This window comes from Sciurus carolinensis, chromosome 6, assembly GCF_902686445.1.
Source record: "Sciurus carolinensis chromosome 6, mSciCar1.2, whole genome shotgun sequence".
Taxonomy (NCBI): domain Eukaryota; kingdom Metazoa; phylum Chordata; class Mammalia; order Rodentia; family Sciuridae; genus Sciurus; species Sciurus carolinensis.
Genome location: NC_062218.1, coordinates 35,513,673 through 35,538,953, shown reverse-complemented (window position 1 = coordinate 35,538,953; position 25,281 = coordinate 35,513,673). Strand labels below are relative to the sequence as shown.

The 25,281-nt window shown below is 35.2% G+C and overlaps 1 protein-coding gene across 2 annotated transcripts in view; it reads left to right on the top strand.

Annotated features, from left to right (window-relative positions):
* Nucleotides 1-25,281, top strand: part of C6 (complement C6) — an 81,763-nt gene that overhangs the window by 42,389 nt on the left and 14,093 nt on the right. The window contains exons 7-14 of one of the 2 annotated variants that reach the window (XM_047555971.1): nt 159-359; nt 4,792-5,032; nt 9,391-9,513; nt 18,071-18,237; nt 19,568-19,793; nt 20,671-20,842; nt 21,124-21,235; nt 24,711-24,843. In XM_047555971.1, coding sequence (XP_047411927.1) covers nt 159-359; nt 4,792-5,032; nt 9,391-9,513; nt 18,071-18,237; nt 19,568-19,793; nt 20,671-20,842; nt 21,124-21,235; nt 24,711-24,843 — 1,375 coding nt within the window. The remainder of the gene's footprint in view (nt 1-158; nt 360-4,791; nt 5,033-9,390; nt 9,514-18,070; nt 18,238-19,567; nt 19,794-20,670; nt 20,843-21,123; nt 21,236-24,710; nt 24,844-25,281) is intronic. The other variant, XM_047555973.1, reaches the window with a different exon arrangement.

The window sequence follows — 25,281 nt, the reverse complement described above, 5'->3', positions numbered from 1 at the left end:
GAATGTGAGGACTAACATCATTCCTTGTCCTCTAGCTATGAGTCCTGAATGAATACACGTTGAGTACATAAATGAATGAGTGGTCACTGTATTAGATAGTCACAAGCAGCTCTAATATTTCCTAGGTTTCACTTTACTTCATATGGATTATCTCCCAGGTACAAACTGAAGAAGATGATTTGGAAACAGATTTCTACAGGGATCTAGTTGATCTTGGAAAAAAAGAAAATCAACAAGCCTCATTTTCGGGTGCAAAGAAGAATTCTTTTCATGTACCAATTTTTTATTCCTCACAAAAAAGTGAAAGCATCAAACATAACTCAGCTTTCAAACAAGCCATTCAAGCCTCCCACAAAAAGGTAATAAAAATAGTTTCTGATCTGTTTGTTTTCTTGAAAATTAACACCAATGAAAGCAATCAAGCACAAAAAGTTTATATCACTACAGTTCAATTCTAACACACACCTCAATTGATTTCCCTTTTTTTGTTGTTTTGCTTTGTAAATCCCAATTTAAATGTTACAGAAGTAATAATATAGACATAAGGATGCTTCCTTTTAGCATTTGACTGTGTTTTTGTTGCGCATTATCTATTTTCACTTTTCTTCATTATGTTGTTATGAATCGGTTTCTTACAAATCACTTGTAAGACAGCTTTGTCTTTTTGTAGAATGTGACAATCTCAGGACTTTGTTAGGGAAATTCAGCCAAGTTACATTAGTGTACTTGCTGTAACACTTGATCATATTCTTTCCACTTTTAATTTTTTTTCTTTCTCATCTCACTGTGTCTGAACATAGTATATGAATTTTCATTTTCTTACTTGTGCTGTTTTTGTCACATCTCTTTCTATTCCCATTTGTCTCTGGGGTCATTTTAGAAGTTCTTCTGTACTTTTAAGTTCTAGGGTAGTGACCTTACTCTTTTCTTGAGGATACATCTGCTCCCTGTTCATAGGTTTCCAATACCACAGCTTTCTTGAAGTAGTTAAAAATCTGTTCCTGGAGATGGTTTTGTACTTTTTTAATATTATGTGTGTTAGATTGTGTTCTATTCTTCTCTATTTGAAGATTTCTCATGTAATGCAAAACCACCACCAATGCTGTACGTTTTATGTTTGTGTTAATTATCATACATGTGTCTGTATGTACATGTCACTGTTTCCTTCATGCTCCTCTTCCCTCTCCTGAGATCCCTATTCTCATTCAGTTATCATTTTTTAGTGTTTTCCTCAAATAGTATGCATTCAAGGTATATCTCCTAAATCCTTATATATCTAGAATTGTTTGCTTTTTCCCTGAGCAATGAAGATAAAGAATATCCTGGTTATATCATAGCCTTCTTCTCTTGATGGTAGATATTATCCCACAGTCTTCTGATTTCCATTGCTGCATAGGAAAAAATAATAAGAAAAGTTGATTTTTTTTGTTGTTATTTTCTCTGTCTGGAAATTTATGAGAATTTGTTTTTTAGAATTTAGAGTATGTCTAAGTATTAGGTTTTTCCCATTTTTCTTGCCAGAAGCTTTTTATAAAATACTTTCAATGTATAAAGAAACATCTTCATTGATCTTTCTTCATCTATTCCACTTTCTCCATTACGGCATATTAAATCTCTGTAGTATATCCTACAACTCTCAAATTCTATAGGGAAGAGATTTCTGTTAGAAATTTTTAGACATTTGCAAAGGTCTTTTAAAATAGTGTCTATTCTTCACTACAGCCACCATTATAAGTAACATTTGTTCTTTCCCAAGAGATGAGTTTGGAGTGTGAGCTCTGAATTGTGGAACCTGTTGGGGAGGGGGGAACGGAGATGACAGGTACCAACACTGGAGTCTATGGGACCAGCAATTGAAGGGAACCGTCTGTGGCTCCTGCTGCCCTTACCACAGGGTCCCTCATACTTTATCATTCACACATTCATCTACTATATTAAAATGAGACCTTACATCACTTCACAGATAATTTTCCTCAGCATTTCATTTTTCCTCAAAGAGGCTATCCTCTTAAGATATCCCTAAGAGGTAATCAGAGTAGATATCGTATTACATTTTTGTAGAAGAATAAATTGAAGTTCATGTGTTCATTTTTAATTCAACAAGCATTTATTAAATACCAATTTGTGGCAGACAGTACACTGAAGTGAAGACACTGTGTTGCTAGGTGGGTAGCTCAGTGGTAGAGTGTATGCTTAGCATGTGTGAAGCCCTGGGTTTAATCCCCAGCAATAGCACCACCACCAAAAAGAAGCTAAGGGACTTTCAGTGATCCTAACAGACACTAAATACCAGAGTTGGAAACTGAACTCAGTTTGTCTGACTTTTGTCCATTGTTCTTATGCATTATATTATACTTGAATATATTTGATAATCATTCATTCATTCATAATTTTAGAAACTGTGGAAAGAATACAGTTCTAGTGTTAGACATGATTCAGAGCATCTACTAATTTGGAATATCTGGGGCTGCATGTGAATCTGGTTCTTTGTTTTTTTTTTTTTTTTTTTCCTTTTTCTTTTTCTTAATCCCCAACTCACAGTAACTACCTAAAAATAGATCCAAAAATTGGAGGGAAATGGAAATGTTAAAGAGACATAGATGTAGATAATCAGTTCTGAAATTAAGACATGTTTCACCAAGATGGTTTTTAGCTGTTTTTAAACATTCTAGAGAACAGGTGCAAAACCCTCATTTGTAGGTAAACAGGCATTTTTTGACCCCTGAGAATCTGCTCCAAAGCAGAAACATGTAGGGCTATTCAGAGAATCAAGTTGGAACACATGAAACAACTATGACTCAACCATTTTGACTTACATAATTGTCAGCCTCATATGATTCCACCCAAAAGCATGACTGCTATCTTTGATTAGGTCTGAGCAGAATAAGGAAATCTCAGTCTAGATGAAAATGCTACTACGACCCCTCTCCATCTTCAAGCAGTGAAATCAATGTACCACACACTTGAAATTCAGTCCAAGTCCTTCGGTTGGTCTTAATGCCTTATTTTGTCAGTACCAGAACTGATGTCCTTTTTTAGGGCAAAGAATCTGTTCAAAACACAATAACAATCAGCTCTTTAAGATTCAGTGCTTTTCTAATTTACAAAATTGAAACCACATAAATATGATTAAAATACACCAAGATCTCACAAATGATGAAATACATTACATATGGTTTAATAACCAACTGTACTACAATTCTTTACTCTAAAATAGGCAGTTCCAGCTATCACATATTAGTGAGTAGAATACATACCTGTGCCTGTGCTAGACTGAGCTACTAAAATTCAATTTGTATTTTCCATCATTTCATTTTTATAAGAAAAATTGGAAATATTGAACCTCCCATAACAGGCATTTCAGACACCCAGGGAAGAGTATATGCTTTTCAATAACAGCAAAAAGTCCTTCTAACTGTCGAAAGCTATGGTTCTATGACAAAATTCAAGTATTAAAGTTAAAAATAGAATTAATGGGCACTTACAAAAATGTGAGTTCCACAAGGACATAATTTTAGTCCATCTTGTTCCTTTTATATTCATGGTATGGGATGGTTGAGAAATAAATGAATTGAAGGCAAAAAGGTAGGAAAGAAAGAAGGAAAAGGAAAGAAAATGAACCATGAGTCTTTTGATCTTTATGATTTTCTTTCTTTTGCTTTAGCAGTCATTTGGTACCATAATTATATACAATTACCCATTATAGTACAGTTCTTTTGCTAAAATATGGTCATTCATTCTGACTTTTATTCAAACACTACAATGTGTTAAAATTGAGAGACCAGATAAAGTATCTAAATTTTTTTAATAAGCCAGTATACATGAATAGTCTCATAAGCCTCAGTGACCATTTAGGACAATATAAAGAAATGAGATTTTATTTAATTAATTTATTTTTTAGTACCTGAAAATAAACCTGGGGTTCTTAACCACTGAGCTGCATCCCCAGCCTTTTTATAGTTTTACTTAGAGACAGGGTCTCACTAAGTTGCTTTGGGGTCTTGCTAAGTTGCCAGGCTAGTTTATAACTTGCAGTCCTCCTGCTTCAGCCTCCCAAGTTGCTGGGATTACAGGTATACATCACTGCACCAGGCAAGAAATGAGATTTTAAACATAATATCAACTATCTAATACTAATTTACCTGACATAAAAAAGAAATGATTAAACAAACAAAAAGCAGCATATATTTTTGCATATGGGTGGAGGAGAGAGAATACAAATAATTTTGTTTAACTTCACCCCTAAATAATTTAGAAACAGCATTTTGTCATCGAAAGGGAGTATAAAGTGTTACTTGGTACACTGCCCTCATCTTATGACTGGACAACTAAAGTTTAGAAATTTTAAATGCTTTTTCCAGTTAGAGACAAAGCTAAAACTTCAATCTCAGTTGCCAAACTCCAGTTGAATATTTACACAACCGTTTTTTCCATTGTTTGCATTAGTAAGGCATTCTAAATAAAACTCAGTAGGGATGCAGCCATGGTTGGTAAACAAGAGAGAAAGATTGGCATTTTTGATCATTTCTTCTTTGGTATAGAACATAGGCCTCAGTCACACAGTTCACATTATTGAGATAATCTCATCTGTTTAGCACTCTGAACACCTCAGGAAAAGATACTGGAACATAAAATGAAAATTACAATTTTGTATGAAAGAATATGAAATAGAGAGTTAAAATTGTTTTCATACTGTGGTAGGAAAGAAGCTTAATGATAAATCTGTGACATTTAAAAGCTTTCATTACCTTTAATTTTCCTTTTTATTTTTAACTTTTTAATTTCATTTAGGATTCTAGTTTTATTAGGATCCATAAAGCAATAAAGGTCTTAAATTTCACAATGAAATCTGAGGATCTGCAGCTTTCTGATGTTTTTTTGAAAGCACTTAACCATCTGCCTTTAGAATACAACTCCGCTTTATACAGTCGAATATTTGAGGACTTTGGGACACATTACTTCACCTCCGGCTCCCTGGGGGGTGTGTATGACCTTCTCTACCAGTTTAGCCGTGAGGAGCTAAAGAACTCAGGTATGTTTTGTCCAGTCTCACCCCCTTTATTAAAGTGGTATGATAACATGAAACACATTTTTTCTACTCTATTATTTTAATAATTTTTCTTTGACTTCATTCAGATCTGCTTTATTTCCAAAATGATATGAAGAACAATAAAAAATTCACACTCAGATAAATAAAGTAAAAATAGAGAGTTAGCACCAAAAAATAAAAATAAATAAATAAGTATGCCTGCCTAGTCTCTGTGATTGGGCATTGTATTTGTCTCTGAATTTCCTGACATCTCAGAGCATCATAAGCTACACAGCAGTAGTTACCTAAAAGGGAGAAGTTTGCCAATAACCACAAGGAAAACAAAGGTTGTCCTGGAACTAAATTACAACGTTTTTATTGTAGATAATTATATAGAGCAACATTTATAGCAAATTCAATAGCAATCATTTTCTTTTAATGCTTTTAAGTAAAAACCAAGGGCATGAAGTGGAAGAACGATAAGGAACTGAAAAGGGTCTAAGTTATTGCAGGCCGGTACACACTATTGGTGATAGAACTTGAAACCAAATTTGAAGTTATTTTATTTGAGTAAAGGTACAACTTCATGTCTTGAGGTTTGGAGTAGTCATTTTTGTGCTTGCATATAAAATAACAACATAAACCACACATCTTAGTTTCTTAAATATTATCTGAAATTGCCAATATTAATTTTCAATATAGTTTAAGCTCCTTTGGATTAGTTTGTTCTCAGGCTCCTGTGTGAAATGACCAAGGGTCCTCATGATGACTATCATGTGTCTCTTAAGAACAAAACTGAGAAACTAGGGTAGCCAGAACTGAACTCATCAATTCCCCTACATAAATCAAAATTATTCATCATTAAACTTTTATACAAAAAGTTTATACAAAAATACAGTAACAGGGGTCAGGAGAGTTACAGTCCCTCTGTTCTTATGTCTCATTGTGGCAACTACTAATGTTTAACATGGCTGCCCTATGTCCCTCCGAATCGTAAGGTACTTCATAATCTGCTTCCTAAGAAAAGACTGGGAAGAATACCTTTCAGAAGGATTTTTAGTAAAAAGGTTTTAATCAATTTTTACCTGACCTGTTCACTAAAAGCCAAAATATTTATGCTAAGACAGACTTTATATACTGCCTGCCCCTCACGTTTCATTTCTATATTCATTCCACTATAGCCAAGGTTAGATGATGAACTTGATATCTTCTGCCACTGCACAGAGTAGCAATGCTAATGCTCAGCAAAAAAAGCTGAGGAAAATCCTTGGCCCTTGATTGGATCTCATCTCCCCTTTCAGATGAAATTAGTTTGGTCATTGCTGCCGTAGCCCAGACAATATTTTCCCATCCGATGAGCATACTCATATATTCAAAGCAAAGCCTTCAAATGCTTAGGTCAGTGAAAGAACTGTGTAGATCTTTAATCAACCACCTAATATTTCAATAGGTGAAGTCCTATGACCAAATGAGGAGTGATGAGATAAACTTTACTACTAAAACATCTTCACCTTCCATCTCTTTCTCTATCCATAGAGATTGACAATTAGACATACATGATAAAGGAAAGAGAGAGTTTGACATGCATTGAGTCATTGGAAATTAATGCCCATACATATCCATATGTTCATATGTACACCATATATACATAGATACATGCTATACATAAATACACATTATATATAGTACTTACAGTGTACATATGTATGGAATATTTATGTGTGTATATATTTAATGTATTTAACATTATATTCAATATTCTTATATTCTGAATATTCTCATGTTCAATAAATATACATATGTATATACATTTACATACATGCATACATATGTATTTCTGAATCACAATAATAATATGGCTGTGCAATTTTAATTGTAGTTAGAATGAAGCACAGAAACAAAGCTGAACAAAATGGAATTCTCCAATGGATGGGCTTGCCTGCTTATGCAACATATATTCTTATCTCCTCTCTTTTCTCTCATTCTGTTTCTTCTCCCTTTCCTTGACATAAGATGAAACTGGAGTATAGAATTAGTTTTTGTTGTACTATATTCAATAAGAATTATAGCCTTTGTTATTATCTCTGAAAAAAATGACTTGAATAAAATAAAATTAAATTGCTTTTTGTTTTCATTCCTTGATTTATTCCCCTATTGTTCAGTGTCCCATAGTCATGTTAAAACTTTGAATAAAAGTTGACACTTCTTCAGTGTGCAAGGTGAAAAGAATTTCAGAAATACAGTGAAAACATTAGACAATTAAAGTATCATACAAAATATTAATTTAAACTTTTGTTGGGAAGTCATCTTCTACTCTGAATTTGAGGTGAAAAAATATTCACCCTACTACTTATAAGTATGATATTTTGACTAACACTATTGACTTAGAGAATCTGAGGACCTTATAGAAGTATTAATCCCTATACTACAGCAGAGGGACATTTAAGTGTGAGAAGTTTGGTACCGGAGGCTCCTTAGTTAATTAATGGAGGCCAGCCAGCAAAGGCAGGACATAGGATGGGGAAGAAAAAGCTTGTGCAGAAATGTGTTGATGAATCCCTAATATCTTAATCATTCTGTCTTCAATGCCATAAGAGAGACTCAGCCTTCAGCTTCTTCAGGATTCACAGATAACCCTCAGAAAATGAAACTGAGTTTACAGTTAATTCATTGGGTCATAATTAATTAACTGGACATATAAAATTTAATTTTCACTTATAAATAATAAAAACCTAAAGAAAGAATAAGGAAAGGAGTTGTGTACTATAGATGCATTAAATTCCTAGCATGGCCTTAAAGTTTTTCTGATCCACTTATAAACAGTGCTACCAGAAGAAAAATGAACTGTATTTATTTAACCAGCTTCAAATAGCCATCTTTATTGCTAGAGTTGAAGAGGCCAGGTAAACGTGAGGGCTCCAAGCTAATAATTTTTTACTCCCAACTAGTAACATATCTCCTCAAATATGTCAAACTGTCAAAAAAGAAAAGCCCTGTGTAGAAAGCAGACCTAATTCTCACTGCCTAGCTATATTTCTCAGAGATCTATGCCTTCAGGTCTCTACTTCGTTAACAGGCCCAACAGGTACCTCAATCTCTGGAAGTACTCTTCACTGTCTATTGTGACCTACAATCCTAAATATCAGTATTTGAAAAAATATGTTGCTTTAAGTTGTTCAAGTGCTAATAGTAACAGCTATAACTTTCGTGTATTTGTATTTTGCAAGGCAACTTTCAACTAACTCTCAAACAACCTGGATTCTAATTTTGGTATTTCCAGCAGAGAGTCAGGTAGACTGGAGAGCTGTTAAGAAAAAGCGAACATGGATTCCCCCCAGATTACCCCAGATAGGTAGGACCCACCTGGCCTACAAATGTGCTCAATCTCTTCCCTTGCATTATATTCTACTCACATGTGGTATTGAGGTCACTGGGAATGACCACAAGCATTGCAGTGGGAGTGATTCAGATGTTAAAATATTCCACAGATGAGGACTGGGAGTTTGGAAAAGGACAAAAGTAATGAGAATTAAAGGTATGGTAATCGTATGCCCCAAGCCTTAGAGCATCAGGGATTTTCCAAGACTTATAAGACTGTAGAAAGTCATAGAGTGAAAGCAACTTTGAGAAATGAGGAGATGTCAATCCCAGATCCCACAACTTAAGGGACAGTATCAACCTCCCCCAGAGATAACTGGGAAACAGGATTGCATACAGGCTAGAATTCAGACGAAAAGTCAGGTAAGCCAGGGAAAAGATGAAGAGTTCATAGTTCAAGGAGTCAGAATATTGAGATTAAAATAAGAAATGTTTGGAGGTAGGAAAGCGTGAAGAGCTGAGTCCAGGAGAGGAAGCATAGAAGATGAAAATGAGTGTTCAGGGAAGGAGAGATATCCGGCATTTACCTGTTAGGTCATGCACAGGCGAAGTACACTTAGGTCTCACAGAATCAGCTGTGATCCAGAAAGCAGGCCTTCTAGTGGGGATCAGAACAGAGCCTGTCTTAACCTCTTATCAGAGCTCTACATTGACCCTGCACGAACAAAGAACACTAGGTCCTGGGCTACAGTGAGTACAAACAGGGAGAGGCTAACACGACCTTATGGGACGAGCCACACTGTCCTCATAGATGCTTCCTAGGTCAGCGCTGAAGCAGGAGATGGCCGGGACTCAAAGATACCCCTTCTATTCAGGATCATCTCAGGGTCTATGCAGGACTGAATCTGTGATAATGCTGTCTACTGAGACTGAGGATAGAGGCTGAGAGTATCTAGCACCAAAAGAGACCAGTTTCAAGTTTCTCATCTCTGAATCCTCAATGGCACAGTCTCAGTGGGGTTTGTTTGCATTCCATTTCCTAGGTTTAACAGAGGATGAAAGCCGAAACTGTGTCAGGATTGAAAAGAAGAAACGGATTGCTTTTTTTAAGAAAACAAAAGTAGAAAATCGGTGTACCACTAACAAGTTGTCAGAAAAATATGAAGGTAATGGTGCTCTCTCTTAGCCACTTGTCTGGTGTGTCCTTGGACTACCTGTGATTTAAGTACCATATTGCACATGACTGTGCTATTTTTCACTTTTCATTTACCTACCTCACAGGCCTGTGTGTGATTGGGGAAAGGTGCAAATAAAATATGATTGGCACTACTTAAAATACTTTTAAGTAGTGGCTAAAGTTTTCTTTATCTAATTCTCAAGCTGTTTAATTAAATGAACAATTCCCTAAATATTTCCATGGGCAGTGTTGCCTTTATTCACAGCCTACAGGGATTGCTGTGAAGGCTGGTCTAAACAATGTGACTCGCACAGGAACCAACACCCTGTAGCTACTTCTGCCTCTTTTCTTCTCTCCTTCAGCAGTCCCAACCTTGATCGACGACAATGCCATCAACTAGTCAACCAAAACAGGAACCTGGGTATCGTCTTTGATTTTTCCTTCCTTCTATCCTCCATATCCAATAAGTAACCATGTATAATCCATGCTATCTTCTGAATACCTCTCAAAGTTGTCTCCTCGCTTTACTTCCATGTACACAACTCCATTCATTATATCCAACCTGGACTACCACAGAGACCTCCTAACTTCTTTCCTTGCTCTTAGTCCTCCCTTCCTTCAGTCTATTCTACACGTTTTTCTGAGAGGAATTTTCTCCAAGACAAATCTTATTCATGAAATCCTCAGGCTTTAAATATGTCATGGTTCCAACAACCTCAAAGATAATCCCCCACATCTCTCTGCCCAGCTCAACTCTATACCATCTCCTAAACTCGTCATGCTCTTGGCTTCTTGCCACTATAAATAATTCTTTGCTCTGTGCAAAATTGTTTTATTCCCTTACTTTGTCTAACTGCCATTCATTCACTCAGAACAAAGGGAAACAGGGTCACAGAAACTCACAGGCTTAAAGTTTACACTCTCATAGGAATATAAATGGGGAACAAAGAAAAATGTAATATTTACCATAATAATAAATGTTTTATTTTAAATATTCAGAAGTTTGTGTTCGATATAAGCAAAACAAGAAGAACTGTCTTAACTACATTCACATTCTGGCAAAACAAAAGAAGAAAGAAAATGATGGAAAAAAGAAACAACATGCAAAACAGACAAGTTATTTAGTAATATAAATCAAAGAATGAATACAGATTCTATACTAGCTTATCATGCAATAGAATGGCTAATAAGAATATGAATTCAATAAGTCAAATGCTCAAAGATTAAAAATTTAAATGTGAGAATTAAAGGAAAAGGAAGATTTCAAAGTAAAGGTGTAAAAGCATTGAGCAACATTACCTTTATAATTATAAATAAATTAGACACTGAATGAACAAAACATAATTATCTGAAAATAAAATTAATGAAGTTAATCATATGTAAGACCTAAAGAAATCACAATAAGTACAAAAAAATCAGTTTTTATTAAAGAAAATCTAATGAAAGCAGAATGACAAACTATGTAAGTTCTTATAAAAATACGTAATAAATCCCACCATTACGCATAATTATTAGATGCCAATAAATTTTTTTAATTTAAAAAAATAATTAAAAGTAAGGCACACACACAACAACAACATTTTGTAAAAACACATCCCTCGGTGGCACACATCTATAATCCCAGCTACTTGGGAGGCTAAGGCAGGAGGATCTCAAGTTGATACCAGCCTCAGCAATGTAAAAATAGCCTGTCTCAAAATTTAAAAAATGAAGAAAAGCACTGGAATATAACTCTACAGTAGAGCACCCTGAATTCAATCACAAGTACCACAAAAGAAGACTTTAAAATAAATGAAGAAATTTTGTACTTATAATTATGTCAAAGTTAACCCCAATATTACATATGACTATAAAACACTAATAAAAACATTGGAAGAGACATACTGCTCAAGTATGCAACTTCAAGAAAAATTCTGGTTTATTTGCTAAATCCAAAGATTTAAAAAGTGAATCCTACAAGTATCTTGGTTGAAAAACACAAGTCTAATATAAAACAACAACAACAAAATCTGGTTGTCCTCAGACTACTTCGAAACATTCTGTGTACCAAGGTATTAGAGAAATGTCCACAGATCTCTGAAAGAGGGAAAGAAATATCTTCATATGAAAAAATAACAGGAAGACATTCTCAAAACATGAAAGAAGTCGTGATATACATTTTTGAGTACTTACTGAAAATATTCAACTATAAAATCATGTCACAAAGAGAAGAATGCAAAAGAACAATTGGAATAATTCACATGTTCAGCTAGGATTTGTTTTGTAAAATGGAACTCAATCTCTCTCTCAAAAGCCCATTTCTTCTTTCTAAGTAATAAAAAAATATAAAAATGCCAGTGTCATGTAACCCAGTTATTCTGGGTTTCAATTTTCAATATTCTAGCAACTGTAGGATTCCCTCACCTTTCTCCTTTGCTGTTTCTCAGGGATATTCTGTGTGTGTGTGTGTGTGTGTGTGTGTGTGTGTGTGTGTACATTTGTACACACATTGGGGGAAGGGAATCCTAGAATCAGAGGAAAAATGGAACCTTTGTTAACAGGTGACCCTTTGCCTTTGCTGACTTCAGCTGATCTGCCATTTGCCTGCCTTGCTTCTCATCATTAGGCCCTGGCACCCACTACCAATGCTGATGGTCCTTGCCAAACCCTTTGAATCTTCTTCACATCAACCAACATTAGGCCACCTTGTGTTTATAACCCTTTCTCAAGACTTCCTCACCTTCTTTAAGATTTAGGAAACTCCTGAACATGTAACAGCAAACTGTGAGGGCCTTTAAAGCAACCCAGGGAACCCCTTGCTTGGGTGCCATGTTGGATATAAAATATTCTCTACAAGTCTCACCATTCTCATTCTACTAGTAGAGAAGATTTAGACACAAATGAATTTGTATTGCTATCAGACTTCTCTTGTATTACCAACCCTCCCAAGACTGCTCAGAGCAATAGAATCCTAGGTCTGCACTAAGGAATTCACCAATTCTAAATCTTCATTATAACATGTCCAGTATTCTCCATTCTCCCTGTCACTCAAAAATCTTATTTTTTTTTTCCCTTTTGAGAAGGAAAGGCGTTCTTACATCATTGTTCATTTTTTCATTCTATGATTGGTATTATAAATTCTATAGTCTGAGTCCTAGCAGGTTTGGCTCTTTATATTTAAATTAAAGCATTAAGAACTACAAGAATTATTTTCTCTTTTAAGAGCCTGACCCTTGACATTGAAAACCATGCCCTTCAAATCTATAATTTCTGCTAGATTCAAAAGTATACTTGAGAGTTCAGAAGAAAGTTTTTTTTTCTGTCAATCTTCTTCTTTGAGATTGTACAAATGAAAAATCCATGATACAACTTTATTTATGAGAGGATGATAGAGATAGAGCTTAAAAACACATAGAAAGCTTATCAACAAGAAGAGTGGGATCGGCCTGGGATTGTAGCTTAGTGGTAGAGTGCTTGCCTAGCAGTGGGTTCGATCCTCAGCACCACATAAAAATAAATAAAGGTATTGTGTTCATCTACAACTAAAAAAAAATTTTTTAAACTGGATCCTAATTAGAATAAGACGTACTCCATGTTTGTATAAATATGTCAAATTACACTCTACTGTCATGTGTAACTAAAAAGAATAAAAAGAAAACAAATTAATTGCTAAAGGCCAAAAAATTAAGGAAACTTATAGACAAAAGTTAATATCAAGACTTTAATCCAATAGATAAAAAAAAAAGAACTCAGGAATGAATAAACAGTGGGTAAACATGAATCAAGGAAGACAGAACCATTTAATATATAAAACTAATATCAAATAAGGGAAATAAGGATTTTGTTTTTCTGAATTGTTAAATATTTAATATGCTAAAAGTGCAGTATTTATTTTAAAGTAACCAAGTCTTGAAATCGTTAATTTATCAGGCAGTCCAAGAAGTCACTCCTGATCACCGCCTGTTATCATTCATAATTAGAGTAGCCTCACTCCTATTTAATCTCACTGCAGCCTCTATTCACAGTATCAAAGCACTCATCACAGTTTGCTTCTTATTTCCATCACTAAGTTACTGTGAGCAAATTTAGGACAAAGGTATAGTCCTTATGTCCACCAGGCTTAGCACATTATAAATGCTTAATCAATGTATTTATTTTCATTGTTGCATAATTCTACAGAATAGTGGAATTCATTATGCAAATTCATGTGCACATAACAATTTGATCAATCTCATTTTCCATTAATCAATGTATTACTAAAAACATATGAAAAATTGAAAGGAAGGATGAATGAATAATGAACATTTATTAAGTTTCTATTATGTTCCAAGCACTACTCTAAGTGCTTTACGTGTATGAACTTTTCATCTTCATCGCGACTCCATGAGACTGGTTCATTTATTACCTCCATTTTATAGATGAGGAAACAGAAGCACAGAGAGGCAAAGAATGAAGACATAAATGAATAAATGAATATTTTAATTTGGCTTGAGCATAAATTCATGAAATAAATTCAGGAAAGTAAGTTTGGTCTGTATTAAACAGGACTGTATGCCTTACTTAAATATTTGGATTTAATGCTATTAAAGATTCTCACTATGACACTTAGGCTCCTCAAGGTGATAAAAGGTGTTAAGTGTGAAAAGGGAGTTGCATCTTTAGATTTGAAAACTTTGAATGCAAAAAGTTAAAGAGAACTCCTCTAAGTTTTCAAATCATGAAGAACACTATGATTTTCTTTTTTCAATAAGTCTATATGGTATGCAGTTTCCACCCCTCACCCGCCCCTGAAAGGCCTTTCCAAGAAATTCATAGATTTTATTAGGACACACACTCTGCTGGATTCAGTGGAAAAACAGTAAAAATTACTAAGTATGAAAATTAACTCTCCTCTGGAGATTATTTTTACTTGATGGATTAAACACATTGTATTTCTACTAAATTTACAAGATAGACTGTATAAAATCAAATTTTGACTCCACTATTGGTTAACAGCATCACTAACATCAAGATCTATCTTTGCTTTGCTTTGGGCTTTTTACATATCAAATGAAAATAATAGTACTATTTATTTAATGTATGTTTCATGAGAACTAAACAATCCATATAAAATGATAAGAATAAAACCTGACTTATACTAAATAGTGAGCTCCTATCAGTTATTATTTTGTAGTTGCCAGGTAACATATAGTAAAATCATACAATGTAAGGAAATAGCAGTCGATATTTAAAAATAGTCAAACATTTTGAATAAGCCTGTCATGAAAGAAGATACTCAAAGAGCAAACAAACATGAAAAGATCACATTATCAGGAACTGAAATAAATTTAAATCCTTAAGATACTACCTCATACAAATGGTGAAACTTCTAACATTTGTTTTGGATTTTGCTTTAAGTTTTCCTAATTTTTTTCATGTTTTTATTGGTGCATTACAATTATTCATTATAGTGGGATTCCACATGCCATATTTATACATGCTCATAAGTTAAATTTATCAATCTCACTCATCAGTCCCTTCCCTTTCCCTCCTGTTCTCCTTCCTCCTGATCCTCTTGCTCTACTCTACTGATCTCCCTTCTATTGTTATTATTAATTATATATTATAATGAGATTATATATTTATATATATGATTCAGTGTGGTATATTTTTACATGGACATAGCATAATTTAGTAGATTTCATTCCCCAGTACTTCCTCATGCCCTCCCTTTTAGGTAAAAATTGTAAAGTGACAAATTTTGGCAGAGTGTGGAACCACTCGAACTACTGATAGCACTATAAATTGGTAAAACTATTTGCAAACTGGCAGTGCTTACTGAAGCGAAATACATATTATTTCATATATATTGATAGCTATACTTATTTCTACACATTAATATATATATATATGTATTAATATATAATGTATTAATAATCTAGCAACTATAGTGCTACTAGCACTGACTTTTTTTTCCCATCTGAAATATGCACAAATACGCTAAAAAAGTAATGTATAAAAATATGCAAAGTAGCATTATGCAAATGTAACTTTGAGTATATATATGACTAGATACAATTCAGCTGTCTAATCAAAAACTGGATATGATCCAAGGGCCTATCGAGAGTAAAATGGATAATAGTGATATGGTTTAATGGATGCTACACATAAGGTAGACAAATCCCAGAAACATAAGGCTGAGTGAAAGAAACCATCACAAAAAAGTACACATTTTTATGTCTTTTCATTTAAAATTCAGAAATAGGCAAAACCAATTGTATAAGAATAGTAAAGTTGGTGGTTGCATTTGGGGGTGAGAAAACAGCTGAATAAAAGCATTAAGGAAGCTTCTAGGGCTCTGCTGGTTCTCTGTTGCTTCATGTGGGCAGTGACTGTGAGGGCGTGTTCACTTTTAAAACATTAATCGAACTGCATAGTTATGGTGAGGTGCTTTTATGTGCGAAAATTAAGTTCAGTAGAAAAGCTTACTTAAAAATATGAGAGGCAATACTAGATTGGAATCAGGACTACTTTGGGAACTGAATTGGTATAGAGGTACAGACCACGGTTATGACTTGTTGGAATGAGAGGACACAGCAAAATCAGCCACAGACTTAACAGTCTTCAAACTGGTGTTTCAATCTCCCAGGGCTACCCAGCGGACACCGTACTGCTCCTGATACACCTGAATCCTATCCAATCCCTATCACAAAACCTTTTATTTCTTCTAGAGAATGCAGTGATCTTGAAACCTAGAGAATAAACCCAGTTTTCTTGGCTTCACATTCTTCTTGCTCCTGTCATTCTTCCCCTTCAAATTTGACTCAAACGGATGCCCATCTACCTTCTCTTCAGAACAGAGCACGTCTGCCAGATTTGGGTTTTTGCCTGTGGTGTCCCAGACTTTGAAGACCACCATCTCCATAGTGAGTCTTCCCTGTTACACCTCAGTCCTCCTTCCAGAGCACCAGCCGCCCTAACAGGCCAGAGTCTGGCCTTCTTTCACCTTCTTTCCTCTGGAACCATGAATTGCTTATACCACTTGGTAATACTTGGCAAAACCTATTTACTTTCTTTGTGGGATTTTTTTGTTGTTGTTGTTATTCACATTTTTTGGTTTTTTGTTTTGTTTTCTATCTTTTCTTTTCATTTTTCTCTCCCTCCCCTTCCTGTGTACCTCTCTAAACTGAGGACGATGAGTCTGTACTGGACATTTTCTCTTCCAGTTTCTCTAGGTTCCATCCAGTTTCCTAGTAGCCTGATTCCAGGAATAGTATTATCTCATATTTTCCTTCCTTCTCCCTTTTCCTTCCTTCTTCATCCTTCATTTTAAAATTTTGTATCGTTTTGCTACTATATTTATGTACCTATCCTGACTCTTCATCGAGGGTCAATATTTTATATTTCTCTCAGTCTTCTAGCATATGGTAACTTCTCAGCAATTTCTTGTTAATGTCAATCACCCCAAAGCAAAAACATATTGAAGGAAAAGCATACATGGGAGCACAGATTTGTCCATTTCTAACTCTGAATTTTTTTCAATTAAGCAACTGAACTCCAAATGTTTCAAATCCAAAATAACATTATTGAAAGTTATTTTGAGATTATATACCTAATACATGTATAGATGTATACTTACTAACAAGTTGTATATATTTATTATTCTAAAAATATAGTATGCAAAAAAATATGCAAATGTAGAAACAAAAACAAAATTGTAGAAGAGAGTCTGGATGAAATAAACAGAATTTTTTGTTGTCTTCCCCACAGTGGTGGCTATTTATGCTTAGACCAAGGTTTCCTGTTAATGAGAAACCCCTATTTCATGTAATTAGTTGAAATTTTGACATTAACAGCAAAATTTTCATTGGATCTTAGTTCTCACTCTAATTGCCTACTACTCAGATCCTATTTGTTAAAATTGTCATAAGTTAGTAGGAACTGATTTGAAATTTGTATTAAAGATCTGTGCTGTGTAGTTCCTCTAATGTGTCAACACTTGAGTTTTACTTATTTTTTTCCTTTTACATAAATATTTTTTACCTGCCCTTAAGTTTAAAGGCTTTCTATCATTTTTTACCTGCAATTGGATGTTCCCAATGTGGCAGGCAGTTGATCAAATACCAGAGCTCATTGTTATGTTATTGCAGGGCTGCAAGTAAAAAGTTAGAGGGTTGGCATCAAACAGTAAAGGGCAAAGTAGTCAAGAACTTGGTCGTATTTGCATACCAGTGATGTCTCTCACTAAACATGTGTTCTGGGACAAATTACTTTCAATTTCAATATCTACATTTAAACTAACAGCTGCTAATGTCTCCTGCTCAGGGTCGTTGTGGGAATTATATACCACAATGTATGCGAAGTCCCTGGCAGATGCCATATACTCAATAAGTGGTAGTACTGGCACTATTATCATGTCTATGTTGAACTCCCTATGGGGATAAGTGTTCCCTTGTTTTTCCACTTAACTTTTCTTATCTGAGATACTTGACTGTACCATCTACTTCTCTGTCCTGTGCAAATTGATATTTTTTGAAGAGTACACTTTCCATACAATTAAATGGATAATTTTCTTGAACACCTTGCAGGTTCCTTTTTGCAGGGAGCAGAAAAGTCCATATCCCTGGTCCGAGGTGGGAGGAGTGAGTATGCAGCAGCTTTGGCATGGGAGAAAGGGTCCTCTAGTCCAGAGGAGAAAGTATTCTCCGAGTGGTTAGAATCAGTGAAGGAAAATCCTGCTGTGATTAACTTTGAGGTAAGATTTGAATGCTCTGAGAGTAAAAGAGCTGAAGTGGTTCTCTAGCAGTCAAATTGTACATCGAGCAATTCCTTTTCCATTTTCTTTTCACATGCTAAAGGAAATGTATTTCTTTAATATGCATACACAATGTGCTTTTTAAAAAAAATGCTCAATTGCTCATCTAGTGCTTTTGCTATTCAAACAAGCATTCCGGTACAGTATTTAGACTTCCTACCATGCATAAAATACTGGAAAAGGAAATTTTGTGAATAAAATTGTTCAAACTCACCATGAGTAGTACTCTTCATCTCCCCCATGCAACAATAAAGGAAGTTTCTGTGGCTTTCTGGAAACTCTATATTTGATGAGCACTCATAAATCTTCGCTTATAATGCTGTGGGATAAATGGGATTTTAGATCCATTTGACTTCCTGTTTCTATCACCATTGATTCAATTTACCAGTTTTGTATTTGCTGTAATTACATTAAAAGTTGATTTTTGTTATTTATGGAATGCTTTGCCCACATACCAGTCAAATTCCATTTAGAATCAGTTTTGCATATAACAACCACATTTTAAAAGGCTTCCAAAGAGGCCATTATGCTTACTTCATTTAAATGAAGATAAAGGAGTTCAATCATCATGAAAATGAAGTCATTTACATGCAGCATGAAAACATATTGAACTCCACAGGTTATGGTGGAAAAATGAGGCACGGCTATCCATCCGGGCACTTTTAAGTCACATCGTACCTGAAATAGTCATTTCTTTGGGATTTTAAAAAGCTAGTAAAATTAGCACTGCCTTTCTTTTGTTGTCGTTACCTTCATTATTTGTTACTGTAAGTTTTCCATCCATCCCACTGGTAAGTTCATCTCTCCATTTTCTCCCACTCCACATTTTCTCTTTTGGCTTCACCAAAAGCCAGTATTGCCCCTACCAATACAGAGAACAAGGAAAGCAGTCTTCATCCTCTCTAGATTTTTTTGCAAGAATCAATTTTGAAGAGATTTCAGCAGAGCAATAATGAGTTACCTAACCCTTGGTCAACTACCTCAGCACTTTTATCCTTAATGAATCACATGATGCAAGTCCAAGTAAGTAACGCCTCGCAGATAAGATGCCTTCCTCCACAGTAGAAGTGAGTTTCAGGTCGGTCACACCTGCCCTCAGGTAGAGGACCTTTCTCTAATGGCTCAACAGGCAGCTATAGTTGATTTTACAGCAATACCTTGAAGTAGGGATTTTTCCAGGTTTTGCCTCTCATTCCATGAGAACTGGACAGTAATGGCAGTGTATTGTCAGAGGGCATGACTAGACCTCCTCTCTGTTGGCTCTTCCTAGCTTGCTCCCATCGTGGACTTGGTAAGAAACATTCCCTGTGCAGTAACTAAACGGAACAACCTCAGGAAAGCTTTTCAAGAATATGCAGCCAAATTTGACCCTTGCCAGTGTGCTCCTTGCCCCAATAATGGCCGTCCCATGCTCTCAGGAACTGAATGTCTCTGTGTATGTCAGAGCGGCACCTATGGCAAGAACTGTGAGAGACGGTCTCCAGATTATAAATCTAGTAAGTATCAGTAATTGATTGTGAGGTCGGCACCTTTTCTCCCCCAAAAGATCCTCTAGGTTGGACAATCAAGACAATACTCTTTCACAAACTCCACCTTGTATAAGTGCACAAAGAAAATAAAACTTCAAAAAATTAGACTCTAAAGTCAAATGACCTTGATGTTAGTTCTCAGCTGCAACCTACCAGTTATGTGATGCTGGAAAATCTCTGTGCCACAATCTGTTCTTCCAGATTATCAAATGAAGATAATCCTAGTATGTACCCAAGCTTTAAAATTAATTTGTGTTTTATAATGCATAGCATAATGCCTATAACATTAAATAAATGAAAAAATAAAACATTATAAAATAAAATATATGCTACTGTTATTATAAGCCTCTAATGTATCATAATATAAGAGGATGGCATTGAAATAAGGGATAAGTTAAGTCGCAACCAAAGTTTTCATGCAGGGCTAAGTTATGTTCAAAATTACCTCAAATTCTCCTTAGACAGAAAATGATGCATGGAGTTGAGAACATATCCTACAACCTTTAAAAAACAATTTGATATCTATTCTATTCAGAAAATGTTCATATTTATATATATATATATATGTATAAATATGTGGGCAAACATGCATGTATATTTATTCATAGTGAAAATAATCCATAATTGTTGTCATTTTATTAAGTCCTGTGGGAACAGGAATAGGAAATCAGGCCAAGTATCAGATCCCTGCTACCAGCAATTTCTTTTAATCCTCATTATGATCCTGTAGTATTCCACAAAGCAGGTCACACAGCTTAAAGAGAGGAAACCAGGTTGGACTTTCTTCAAAGTTCAAATTCTCTCAGATGCGCCAAGATGTTGAGTGGGCCTTCCTTTCCTCCAGGTGCAGTGGATGGGAACTGGGGCTGCTGGTCTACCTGGAGCATGTGCGATCCCACTTACAAGAGATCAAGAACCCGAGAGTGCAATAACCCTGCCCCTCAGCAGGGAGGAAGAGGCTGTGAGGGAGAGAAGCATCAAGAGGAGGACTGCACATTTTCTATAATGGAAAATAAGTAAGGTTGGGTAAGAGGAAAGAGTGGGTCATTTCCTTCACTGATACAGTTTGGATATTCATTATTCTGCTGCTGAGTAAAGAAATAATTAGAAATTTATTTATGTCAACACAGCTTATTAATGAGGCACTGTATCTGCTCTACCCTTGTCTCTGAGTAATAGTTTCCATTTAATCTATATACATGTATGTAATATGTGTGTACGCATGCACACAGTTTATGCATATACATACACAGGTAAATATGTGTGAACATGTGTACACATTGTTTTCCCCTTTTAGTGGGCAGCCATGTATCAGTGATAATGAAGAAATTAAAGAGGTAGATCTTCCTGAGCTGGAGGTAGATTCAGGATGTCTTCCACCAGTTCTTCCAGAAAATGGATTTATCTGGGTAAGCATCTGGACCTTCACTTTTATTTTGAAGTACCAAAAAAAAAAAAAAAAAAAAAAAAAAAAACTTGTTTTCTTTTAATTGGAGTTTTTTAATTTTGATAACCTCCTGTTGACTTAAAATATACAAAGTAATATTTAGAAATGCTTGACCATTCTTTCATCTTCAATTCACTGGAGATGTCTTCATACCTACTTATTTGATCAAAGGACAGTAGGTTGCTGTGTTCCTTGGTACCACTTGGTTCAAATGATAATGATATATTTGTGTGGGTAGAGAATGGAACTTCAGCATGATATAGGTTTGGATGACTTGTAAGAATCTTCAACTAAGTGTAACTGTTTGTTTCTGAGTTTGAGCAAACTAATGCCTTCATTTAAGACATGTCATCAAAAAGATAAACTAGAGTTAGCCATAATCTATCATAGAAGTCACTGAGTCTGTATTGTCTGATGAGGCGAGGAATCTGTAGAGCTCTTACGCAGCCAATGCCATTGTAATGCACCTTTTAATTTCTTGTGTTTTTATTAAGCCACAATATGTTTCTATGCTTTTTATAAAAATCAGATACAGTCTGTAAGATAGGCCTGTGGCTTTAGATGTAAATCTTTTAGGAGATACATAATACTTAAAATTGATCACAGAAGGCATGGTCCCTATTTATTTTACATTTCTTAAACCTTTAAATTAGTGTTTTTCCAACTATATCACATTTATAATCAAAGATCAATAACACTTGATTCTCCAAGGTTAGCACCTAAATATCTATGTGCTATAGTCTAAGGTAATGTGTCTTTCCTATTCACCTATGTTCTACCCATGTGCAAAGTACCATGCCTGAAGATTTTAAGAGGAGGAAAATTTTGGGAGGGAAGTAATTTTAGTTAATCTTTACTCTAGAGCAGAGGTTCTCAACCTCACCAAAGTGCTGAAGGGCTTATTAGGTCCCTGTCCTATTCCTACAATTTCCGATTCAGTAGATCTTGGGTGAAGCCCAGAAGTATCCATACCTAACACAGTACTGATGCTGCTAGGTCAGGAAGTCTCACCTTGAGAATTAATACATTAGAACAAGGGCCACCAAACTATGCTCTAAAGACCTAATCTGCCTACTACTTTTTTAAAATAAAGTTTATTTACTTATTATCTATGGCTACTTTCATGCAATAATAGCAGAGGTGAGTACTTGTGGCAGACACCTTTTGACTTGCAACTGACTATTCCAGTTCTTTGTAGAAAAGGTTTGCTGGTCCCTGCCCTAGGACAGTATTCTCAAAATTTCATAATCGTCAGATCCAACTACCCAAATAACTTTTAATCTACTTATGCCAGTTCCAGAGAAAAAAATATTAAAACTATTAACACCTTAATTTTAAAATCATACAAGGTCACTAAACAGTGTTTCATTATTCTTATGACTCCATTTATAAAATTAAATGCTATTTGTCTTAGTTTATTTTCTGTTGCTATAGCAGAATGCTAGGAATTGGGTAATTTATAAAGAAAAGAGATTTATCTAGCTCACAATTCTGAAAGTTGGCAAGTCCAAAATGATGGCATCATCCCTAACTAGGGCCTTTGTGCTATATCATAAGGTCATAAAAAAGCTGAAGGGCAAGTGAGCATTTTTAAGGCATAGAGAAAGGGCAGAGCAGAACTTATCTTTTCATCAGGATGGTGGCATTAATCTATTCATGAAGGTGACCAGCCCTCATGACCTGATTGCCTCATAATACTGTCACAATGGCATTTAAATTTTAACATGAGGTTAGGAGAAGATACTCAATTTTTAGAACCCTAAGTTTTCCTAATGAGCACTTTTTGGAATTCCTAGTAGGAGAATGCTCCTGTATGGATTCAGAGGCAGACACACTTAACTTCAGGCTACAGTAATCATGTTAATACACCTGGGGACATCTGTTCAGTGACCAAAATAAGACCTAGCCCTATAGGCAAATACAGTGACTTTAGCTAAGGTTTCCTTGTTTAGTCAGTCTAGCAGATGTATTGGTCTAAATTTGATGGTTACAACATACACATGTAGGTAATGGCTTTGTAAGAGAAATGGAAACAACAAATGTTCAAGGCAATAATTTATTTCAGGAGAAATTCACATAAAAATAGTGTGCCACCTTTGCATAAGACATGGAAATCATTAATCCTATTGATCATTCCATTTTGCTTGGAAATAAAGACACACCAGCAATAATCAACAGTAGGACAGTCTTTCTGTATCCAGGAAATTAGGAATCTTCCAGGAGACAAGTTTAATTATGTGGCCAAGTAATAGCAAAAGTTGATGATTGCGCTTTTACCTCCCTTAAGAATTCCAACTTCAGTTCTCAGAGAATAACTGACCAGGCAGTTCTTGCATTATGAGTCCCGACCCCCGACAGAGGGATAATGTTTGCATAGTTTCAAAGTTTTTAAGGCCAATGTAAGTTTTGGGGAGACAGAGATCCAACTGTGGAGTTGCCACCAAGTATCAACGTGAGGCTGATAAATGTGATAAACCTTATAAAATAAAGTTCTATAAGTTGCCCCCCAGCACTGAAAGGATGATATACCACGTGCCGTGGAAACCACAGCAGTTTTCACAAAGGACATTCTAAGTAGTTGGTTCTTTCAAGAAAGGAAAAAAGGTGTTGGGTAGAAAAATAGGGCCAACTGAACAAACAGAGGCACAAAGAGAATATTATGTTTGAAGACTGGTAGGTGATTTTGTCTCACTAGAACATAGGTTTTATGGAAAGAAATGGCAGGAAGTGGGGATGATAAAATAGTTGAAAGCTAATATTCCAAACTAAGAAATATAAAATCCATTTCCATGTTGAAAATTTTCTTCTTCTTCTTCCTCTTCCTCCTTCTGCTACTCCCCCCCTCCTCCTCCTTCTTCTGTGATGCAGATTAAAAATTTTAGCAAGCCCTACCTCTACATGACAGTAGTTGTACTTTATCTATTAGAAAAGTATGTAATAACCAATGGGTTACTGCAAAATGAATAACATTTTTAAATTATTTGTAATCAGTTACAGAAACAAGTGTGTGTTTGCTGTATATGTAGGATACATTATTCAGTTTATAGTCAGAACACAGTGTGTATATAGTTTTTCTAGTCTAGCTATAGTGGGTCATCCCATATATAGTAAAGAGCAAGTTTTTAAGTAAAAGAAATATATATAATATTATATTATTTTATGTTATTTTACCAATTTAGAATTGCCATATAGAAAAAATGGATTCAGTTCAAAGAATAAGCAGAAAGTTTTCCTGGTAAGAGATTAATAAATGCCATGAGAAAGACTGATGATGAAAAAGGAAAGAAGAACTTTGGGAAGTGTTTAGGAGAAGAATTTGAGAAAACTTTTGAGTGGATACAAAGGCGATGGAATAGACAGAATTCAGGATAACCTGAGATGTTTACATATGATAATTCACTGAATTAATAATTTTCTGGGTTCTATTTTAATTCTAGAATGAAAAGAAACTGTACTCGGTTGGGGAAGAAGTTGAGATTTCGTGCCTTACTGGATTTAGAGCTGCTGGATACCAGTACTTCAGATGCTTGCCAGATGGGACCTGGAGACGAGGCGATGTGGACTGCCAACGTGAGACCTGGGCAAACATTTTGTGTGACTACTCTGCAGCATGAATGTGCCCAATATAAATAGAGAAAAATCACACCCTCAGATCAGTACACTTTGCTATTTTTTTAGTAACTATGGTGAAAAGATTTAGCGAAGAAGTAAATGGGGCGGCTCATTTGCTAAAATTAGATTTCAAAACGTCTCCATATTTCAGTTCTCCTGCCCCTGGATATTAGCCTCAGACACACAAAACTGTGAAGCATGCACTTAAAAAGAAATCCAGGAAGTCTGCAAACGCTATCTAACTACAGACATCTGCCTGGCCTGATGTAAAAATGGATGCAAGTTGATGAGTCCCAAGAAGATAATACTTAGACTCTTAGTGTATCAGAAATGGGATTTCGTGTGAGATGCAATTTTCTCTGGGGCATAATTCCTGGAGCACACTGACTACTCTGC